Source organism: Crotalus tigris, unplaced genomic scaffold (assembly GCF_016545835.1).
Source record: "Crotalus tigris isolate CLP2741 ecotype Arizona unplaced genomic scaffold, ASM1654583v1 scf7180000020963.25688851:1431469, whole genome shotgun sequence".
NCBI classification, from domain to species: Eukaryota; Metazoa; Chordata; class Lepidosauria; order Squamata; family Viperidae; genus Crotalus; species Crotalus tigris.
In genome coordinates, this window is record NW_024098281.1 from 1,106,451 (window position 1) to 1,115,428 (window position 8,978).

General features: G+C 52.2%; 1 protein-coding gene across 1 annotated transcript; it reads left to right on the forward strand.

Moving 5' to 3' along the window:
- Positions 1 to 331: 331 nt before the first annotated feature.
- LOC120319790 (gamma-secretase subunit Aph-1b-like) lies at positions 332 to 7,652 on the forward strand. Its single transcript, XM_039369025.1, has 7 exons — positions 332 to 493; positions 627 to 797; positions 5,781 to 5,854; positions 6,142 to 6,264; positions 6,342 to 6,469; positions 6,980 to 7,103; positions 7,239 to 7,652. Exons 1-7 carry the CDS (start codon positions 381 to 383, stop codon positions 7,268 to 7,270), a joined length of 765 nt encoding a protein of 254 aa, XP_039224959.1. The 5' UTR covers positions 332 to 380; the 3' UTR covers positions 7,271 to 7,652.
- Positions 7,653 to 8,978: the final 1,326 nt, after the last annotated feature.

Here is an 8,978-nt window from a genome sequence, read left to right on the forward strand (position 1 = left end):
TTCTGGGAGTTGAAGTCCACGAGACATAAAAGAGCCACGGTTGCCTAGTCTAAAGAAAAGAAATAGGGCTGACATGACAGCAGTATTCCAGTATTTGAAAGGCTGCCACAGAGAAGGGGGGGGGTCAACCTATTCTCCAAAGCACCTGAAGAAGGCAGGACAAGAAACAACGGATGGAAACTAATCAAGGAGAGAAGCAACCTGAAACTAAGGAGAATCTTCCTGACAGCGAAGTCAGCCGCGCACCCTTCCCTCCCTCCCCCCCCACCTTCGCAAGGCCACCACTTCCGGGATCTGCTCGCGGGGCTCGGCGGGGCATGCGCTTGCGCGAGGGCGGCGGCGGCGGCGGCGGCGGGGTGGGGGGGCGCGCGCTGCCGGCCATGACGCTGCCGGTCTTCTTCGGGTGCGCCTTCGTGGCCTTCGGGCCGGCGCTGGCGCTCTTCCTGCTGACCGTGGTGGGCGAGCCGCTGCGGGTGATCATCCTGATCGCGGGGTGAGGCCGGGGGGGCTGAGTGGGACGGCGGCGGGGGTGGGGGGAGGGAGAGCGGGAGGGCGGCGGCGGCGTTGCTGTCCGAGGCTTTCATCCTTACTTCCTCTTTCTTCCCTCCCCCCCCAAACCCCGGCAGGGCCTTCTTCTGGCTGGTCTCGCTGTTGCTCTCCTCGCTGGTCTGGTTCGTGGCGGCCAAGGCCAGCGACCCGACCGACCAGGCGTTACAGCGGGGGCTGCTGGTCTTCGGCGTGCTCTTCTCCGTGGCGCTGCAGGAGGCCTTCCGCTTCCTCTACTACAAGCTGCTCAGGTGCGGGCAGGGGGCGGGCGGGACCCGCAAGGCGGTGGGGGAAGACGGCGCGGCCTCTGGTCCCCGAGCGCGAATCGGGCAGCGCCAAGCCGGACTGGCCTTTGGGGGGAGAAGGAGGCCGCGGCCTCCTCCATCCCTCCCCGCAGCCCGCTTCCCTGTCAGGTCCCGGGGGTGCGGGCTGCCCGTCCGTCCTTCGTCCCGCTCGGTAGACGGGCAGGCATCCCGGAGCCTCGCCCTGCAGGTTGGTGGGCTCCGGCGCCTTCCCCGGGACAGGGGCTGCTCCCGCAATTTGGCCTCCTGAAATCAAGTTTCCATATATGTGAACTAGGCTCCAGTTTTTTTTAACCATCGTGGTTTGAACCCAGTGGCTGCTTCTTAAGGTTTCTGCAGCACCTCCTTATTAATTAGGATCAGATCCAGGAGAACCTTATCTCTTCCTTCTTCTAGAACATGGAATAACCCATAGAAGGGAATATTTGTATCTTGGTTGAACTGTGGAGTCCTTGGTGTTCTCTGAGCTTGGCTGTTTTCTTGCAGACATTTCATTACTCAACTAGGTAACATCATCAGTGCTAGAAGGGAGCAGGCTTTGTACTCTGATTAATTGTAGTGGCTGGCCTGTCAGTGTTGGTGTTTTGTTGGTAGTTCCTTGATTAGGCTTTTGTTTATTGTTTGATTGTTTGTGTTGATAGTTCTTTGATTGGGGCATTGTTTACCACTTGATTGTTGATCTGATATTAATCCTGGTGTTAATCCCTGCTTATCTGGGTGTTGCTTGCTGGTGAGGAAGTATTTCGGTCTTTCTGTTTCCTTTTTAGTTTTTTGATTATCTCTTTTGAATGGTATGTAAATGTTTTTTTCTATATGTACCAGTTGATGCCTGATTTGTCAGAGTGGCAGGCTTCCAGGACTTCTCTAGTGTTTTTGGATTTAACTTGGTCTGGGATGATCTCTGTTTCCCAGTTGAAACTATGGTTAAGTCTATCCATACGTTGTGCAATTAAGAAGTTTTCATTGTGTTTTCTGACTGCTAGTTGGTATTCATGGATGCACTCTGCTAGTCTTCCGCCTGCTTGTCCTACATAAAGGCTGTTGCAGTCCTTACACTGTATGTTTATTTATTTATTTATGAGACTTATATACCGCTTTAAGTGCAAGCACTCTCTAAGCGGTGTACACCAGTAAGCAATGTATATATATATTTACATTGCCCCCAACAATCTGGGTCCTCATTTTACCTACCCCGGAAGGATGGAAGGCTGAGTCAACCTTGAGCCGGTGAGACTTGAACCTCATTTGTTTCTTCTGGGGCTGCCGGGTCTTTTGGTTTACTCAGGATGATTTGAAGGGCTTTTCTTGGTTTGTGTGCTGTGCTGATTCCATGAGGTTGTAATAGTCTATTTGGTAATTTCTGAGATGTTTTTGATGTATGGCAAAGTTATGCTTCTCACGGCTTTGTGAAAAGGTTGTACTGTATCGGGTTGAGTGGTCAGGCACTTTTTGATAAATGAGGGGGACCTTGGTGCTCTCTTTTCTTGCAGACGTTTCATTACCCTAAGTAGGTAACATCACCAGTGCTAGTAAGGAGTGCTGTTTGCTGTCTGTTTATATTCTGGTGTTTTCCCTGTCTGGGTGGGTGAGGGCGGTCTTAGGAGATTCTTCAATAGGGCTGTTTACTGATGGCTCTTTGGCAGTTTCTTGATTGGTGTATTGCTTACTTGATTGTTGGTCTGAAGTTCACTTTGGAGTTAATCTATGCTGATCTGAGTGCTGACTACTGGTGGAAAGATGCTGGAGTCTTTTCTTCTTTGGGGCTAGTTGATTGTCTTTTTTGCATAGTCTATAGCAGGGCTTTTCAACCTTTTCACCCATTGTACCACTTTTAGGATATGGCAACATCCGAGTACCACCAGTCATCTAGCAAGGTGTCAAAAACTTGATGACCAGAAAAAAAAAGTAAAAAAGTGATAAAGTACAGGTAGTCCTCGACTTACAACCGTTCACTTAGTGACTCTTAGAAGTTGCAATGGCACTGAAAAAAGTGCCCCCAAGCCACAGCCGAGCAAGACACTTGCCTGCCCACCCGGCGGCACTTTTCCTCCTGTCCAAGGTTTTCATTGTGAGCATTTCTGTTGAGGATTGGCAGCGGGGGTGGGGTAGGGGGTGTTTGGTTTTTATTCCCCCTGTCTGCTGGGTGATTGCAGAAGGTTTTGGTCACTTCACACGACCCTGGGACACTGTGACCATCATAAATATGAATCAGTTGCCAAGCATCTGAATATAAATCACAAGACCCTGGAGATGCTGCAACATTCCAGCTGATCAGCACTTCTGGGCTCAGCAGAAGCGCCAGGATCAGTGCCACTTTCTAGCTGATTGGTGCTTCTTCAGGGCTCAGCAGAAGCACCAGGATCAGCACCAAGCTCCAGCTGGAGCCTAGCGCTGATCCTGGCGCTTCCACTGAGCCCTGACAGCCCTGAAGAAGCGCCAATCAGCTGGAAAGTGGCACTGATCCTGGCGCTTCCGCTGAGCCCTGACAGCCCTGCAGCTCCAGCCATCTCGCTCAGGCTTGTGTGGTGCTGCCACCAGTTCAGCTCATTCCCCTCCCCCGCTACCACTTTTCTAGGATGGTCGCGTACCACCTGCCACGTGCCAATGTACCACATGTGGTACCCGTACCACTGGTTGAAAAGCCCTGGTCCTTAGAAGTTGTTAATGTCTATGTGTCTATTGATGGCTGATTTGTTAGTGTCCGGCTTCTAGAAATTTCCTGGCCTTTTTGGATTTGGCCTGGTCTAGGATTTTCCCAGTTGAAACTATGGTTAAATCTGTCTATATGTTGTGAAATTAAGGAATTTTCATCCTGCCTTTTGACTGCCAGTCGGTGTTCATGGATGCGTTCTGCCGGTCTTCTGCCCGTTTGTCCTACATAGTGGTTGTCGCATTGTATGTTATGGATGTCTCCTCTTTTTTCTTCTGGGGTTGCTGGATCTTTGGGTTACTTAGGAGGCTTTGAAGGGCTTTAGTTGGCTACGCTGATTCCATGTGGTTGTAGTAGTCTGTTAGTAGAGATCAAAATTTGGATGCTTGGCAACGGGTTCATATTTATGATGCTTGCAGTGTCCTGGGAGTGTGTGTGTCATGTGATCCCCTTTTTGCAACCTTTTGAGAAGCAAAGTCAATGGGGAAGCCCCATTCCCTTAACAGCCCTATTATTAACTTAACAACTGCAGTAATTCACTTAACAACTTTGGCAAGAAAAGTAGTAAAATGGGGCAAAATCCACTTAACAACTGTCTCGCTTAGCAACAGAAATGTAAGGAAGGCCCAATTATGGTCATGAGTCAAGGAGTACCTGTACCTTCCCGTGTTTCCCCGAAAACAAGTCCAGGTTTTATATTAGTTTTTGCTCCAAAAGACGCATTAGGGCTTATTCTCCAATTAGGGCTTATATTCAGGGAAATACAATACTAAATGCATCCATCTGGCTGACGATCTTAACGGGGGCTTATTTTTGGGGTGGAGCTTACATTACAAGAATCCTGAAAAATGATGCTCAGGCTTATTTTCCGGTTGGGTCTTATTTTCAGGGAAATGGGGTAGTTAGTGTGGCTGGTTTTACGACAGATTTGTTTCTAATTTGCGCCATGTCCTTTGCTGGAGAAGCTCACCAGGAAGGGTTGGTGTTTTGTTTCCTTCTTCCTTTACCAGGGCTATATTCTTTTGAAGATGATGTTGTTTAATGAATCTTCCCTAGTTGTTCCTTCTCCATTAGGATGGTGGGCGGGAATGCTGTAGTTCAGTGATGGCGAACCTTTTAGAGACTGAGTGCCCAAACTGCAACCTAAAACCCATTTATGCATCGTCGAGTGCCGGGTGGGTGTGGCCCATTGGGTGGGCGTGGCTGCAGTGGTAACGGCAGACTGGGTGGGACTAAAAAGTTCAATCAATTCCAACTTTGTGAGAACTTTTTTTTTCCCCGCAAGAAGTTGAAATTGATTTATTGAACCTTTTTTTTTTTTTTGCACACGGTGGTGGAGGCCTAAAGCGAAAAGTTTTTATAAAACTCAGCTGAAGGCCTAGGACTAGGGCGACGACGCACGTGCCCACAGAGAGGGCTCTGAGTGCCGCCTCTGGCACCCGTGCCATAGGTTCTCCAGCATTGCTGTAGTTTCTTGCATTACAGTTTCTGCTATGACTCCTGGAAGGGCTGTCCCCAGGAAAAATTGTGGGGCAACAGATTGCCAAGCACCCAGATCCTGGGTAGCACGGTGGTTGGACACACACTTTCCAGGGCTGACATTACTTCAAAGGATGGTCATAAATGGATGGAGCGTTATCTGTAACCTCTTTATCTTTTGCTCGGGTTCTTGACCTGTAATGGATTTTCTCCATGGTGGTTTGTCTCTCACCAGATGTTCTAGCCATTTTCCCTGTGGCTGATTTCACACAACTGTGTTGCTGGTTATCATCTCCTCTTCCTTCCTTTCACTTTTCTTAGTCTTTTCTATAAACCGACTGACCTGTGTAATTCAGCTCTACTGTTCCCAGGCCCACTTTTTTAAAAGAAAAACTTCACATTGACCTCATTTATTTAACTAAACTAGAATTAACAGATGAAAGGAAATGGAAATTTTATATAAAGGAGTATCTCCTCTGTGTGCCTGCTTGCGCGCGTGTGCGCGCGCGCACACACACACACACACCAACTTTGAAGCCACTTCAAAGCAAGGGGGAGTGGCTTGGCCCCACCTCGTCTCTCCCAGAGGCAGAGAGGCCACAGACCTGGCCTCAGACTGGGGCTGGCCTGGTGCACAAAGCCAGGGGACCAGCCTGCACCCACAGTCAAGAAGCTCCTTCTGGGCCAGGAGCAGCCTTTTCAAGTCCATGGGAGAAAGAGGCTGTCCAAGCCTGCAAAGGGGTGCCAGCTTCAGCCCAGATGATCTGAAACTCAGCCTGTGCTTCTCCTCCCCCCCTTCCCAGGAAGGCGATGGAGGGGCTGCTTGCCCTCAGTGAAGATGGCTGCTCTCCCATCTCCATCCAGCAGATGGCCTACGGTACGTTTCCCAATGGACGGCTCAGGGTGCCTGGGCAAAGAAGGTCATTTAGGGACTCCACTGGGATCCCTGCAGAGGGCAGGAGGGGGGCTAGGAATCCCTGGGGTGCTGGGAGCTTCAAGCCAGGCCCCTGCTAGTGAGTGCGTCTCCCAGCATGGAAGGAAGCCCCTTTCCAGGTCCAGAGTGGACAGGATAGGGGAGGAGGATGTGGCCAAAGGTCCGGCTGGGTTGGGGGATAGATCGGCTCTTTTGGGCCCTGCTCAGGCCAGCACCTCCTGTCTCCACAGTGGCCGGCCTGGGATTTGGACTCATGAGTGGTGCCTTTGCCATGATCAACCTGCTGGCGGATTCTCTGGGGCCTGGCATCGTGGGCATCCAGGGAGACTCCCAGCTCTACTTTTTGACTTCAGGTACAGCTGTCCTTGCTTGGTGGGTGGATGGGAAATGCCTTCTCTAGCCCCTCCCCTCACTGTCTCTGTCCCCACAGCCTTCATGACTCTGGTGTTGATCCTGCTGCACACCTTTTGGGGCATCATCTTCTTCCACGGCTGTGAGACGCGGCGCTGGGGGGAGGTGGCAGCTGTGGTGCTCTGCCATCTCACCGTCTCTGCCCTTGTGAGTAGCCCTAAAAATTGGGTGGGTGGGGGGAGAACAGGGACTACGAGGCTGTAGCCAAGATGCACCGCCCAGGCCTGTCTCTGCTTTAGCTGCCCCAATGAATGGACCCAGGTCCCCTGTGGCGGGGAGGGTCTTAGTCCTCGTGGCATCTTAGTATTGTGATAGCCGAAATGCTGCCTTGCACGTGGCCCCTGGGAATCCAGGGCCCCAGCCTAGCAAGGCAAGCCCCTCCTCTCTTCCTGCAACAAAGTCTGGAGGAGGGTCAGCCCCTGGCCAGCAGCTTACAGGCCATGGGGTGGGGTGGTTGTAGGCAACTCCACCTCCTCTGTGCAGTTGTGGTGCCCCTCGGCTGGGCTGCTCTCCAGCCTCGGGGAGGCAGAGGGCTTCCCACTTCATTTCTGGGGACCTGCAGCCCCCCAGGCACAGAGACCGGGGTGGGAGAGGGCCACCTGTCTTGTCAGAGGCCAGCAGGGAGGGCTGACCCCCCCCCAATGTTTCTGCTTGCAGACCTTCTGGAACCCGGTCTACCTGGGCAGCCTTTTGCCAGCATACCTGCTAATGGTGGCTATGGCGGTGTGGGCCTATCATCTCTCTGGAGGCTCCAAAAAGAATCTGCAACACTTCCTCCTGTGTGAGTGCCGTTCCAGCTCCTGTCCAAGACCACCTCAGGTCCCCCTCCCCATTGGGCAGTTGCCCCTGGGCTAACCCCTCCCCCCCCCCAGCCAGCTGGCTCAGCCCTCTCCAAATGCTACACTCCATTTCACAGGCCTACGGACCGCACCCCAAGCGGGATCCTGAGCCTTCCGGCCACGTTGCAAGAAAGTTGGGCCCCAGACTCTCTGGAGGGCACCTGATGATTGTGCCCTTGGAACATGGGGGGGGGGGCAAAGATGGGACCAGAGTTGCGGAATGGCCACCCCCCCCCCAACCAGCCCCAGGAAAATCTGTCTGCACGGTGCCATTTCTTCTTGAATCTCACTGCATTTGGCTGCTGACACTTGTTTGGGTGGGAGGTGGGAGGGGGAGGAGCGTTGGCTGAGCAGCCAGGCGCTCTCAGAAGCCGGGAGAGAGCGCCCAGTCAGGGAGAGAGCGCCCAGTCTTGCAGTGCTTGAGAGCCGGGAGCAGAAGAGAACTGTGGCTTCCCTTTTTAAGTAGTACCAATAAAGAGACTGGAGAAAAACCTGTGTGTGTTTGGGGATGGTAGGGTCAGGGCAGATGGCCTTGGCCTCCGGTGAGGTTCCTGCTTGGTCAGCTGGTGTGGCCATCACTGCAAAAGGGCCACCTGCCATCACACGATGAGCTGGACGGGTGAGCAGAGAACATCTGGCAGCTTCTGAGATGGTAGCAATGCAGTCACCATCTTGGGGAGCCCCTAGGACTGTTTTTTTTAGGGGGAAAACCATGGCTTGCTGTAACTGGTTAGATCCAGGTTCAGTGTATTGCATGAACTCCAACCAGATTGGTTCTGCTACCGCGTTGGCATGTCCTGTCCTGTCCCTAACTGACCAGTCTTAAGTCCCTTCAGTCTTGCTCTTTGTTGGGTTTCCTTTCTGGTGCCCATCCCATCAAATATGGCAGCTTCCTTGGGGCAGGTCCCCTCCTGGCACACTGGGCACCGGATGCTTTGCAGGGGCAGGTGCCGTGGGGGAGGGGACTTTTGTTGCAAGGTGCCAGTGCTGACAGCCTTAAATTGGCACAAACCTTGGCCCACTCAGTTCTCTGGCGTTGAGTAGCAGACACCCCCCCCCCCAGAACAGACGGACAGTTCTCGACTTACAGCCAAAATTGGGAGCAGAATTTTGATTGCGAAGCGAGGCAGCTAAGAGGCATGTGCCCGATTTTACGACCTTTTTTGCCCCAACGGTTACGTACATCACTGCAGTCGTGAAGTCAGTTGTGCAGTTGTTAAGCTAACCTGGCTTCTCCCATCGATTTTGCTTGGCAGGGAAGGTCACAAACGGCAATTGTGTGATGAGGCAACCAAAATTCAACCCAGGGCTGAATTTTGATCATGTGACCGTGGGGATGTGAGCTGGAAGCCACTTTTTTCAATGCCGTTGTAACCAGGCAGTTGCTAAATGAATAGTTGGTAAGTCGAGGATTATCTCTAAACGTAAGACTTATTTTCCTCTGAGGATCTGGCACTTCCCTTTTATAATCTTCAAGCCGTCTTGTGGCAGTAAGTTCCACAGGAGAATTATGTGGCATCTGCTGAAGCCTTTCTCCCAGTAGGCCAGACAGAAGATGCCAGCAGCCCTGTTAGTGTGGATGTTGGTATTACGAGACCAAAAGCCTCTTCGCAGTTCATGCATCATTCTACGTTTTTTTCCCCCCGTACATCCTGCCCCTCCCCCAGTAGTTTTTGCTTTTTTAAAAATTGGCCTGGTTGGGTGGCACTTAACCCAGAGCTCGGGGGGGGGAGGGAGGGTCATCCTTTGGCTTCAGACAATCCCCTCCACCCACCTGCCTGCAAACAGGGAAGGTGCCTGGAGTAGCCTCGGCTTCT

Coding starts and splice junctions, on each gene's coding strand:
- LOC120319790 (XM_039369025.1), top strand. CDS start 381: ATGACGCTGCCGGTCTTCTTCGGGTGCGCCTTCGTGGCCTTCGGGCCG. Junction 494..626: donor GTGATCATCCTGATCGCGGG/GTGAGGCCGGGG, acceptor AAACCCCGGCAG/GGCCTTCTTCTGGCTGGTCT. Junction 6,265..6,341: donor GCTCTACTTTTTGACTTCAG/GTACAGCTGTCC, acceptor CTGTCCCCACAG/CCTTCATGACTCTGGTGTTG.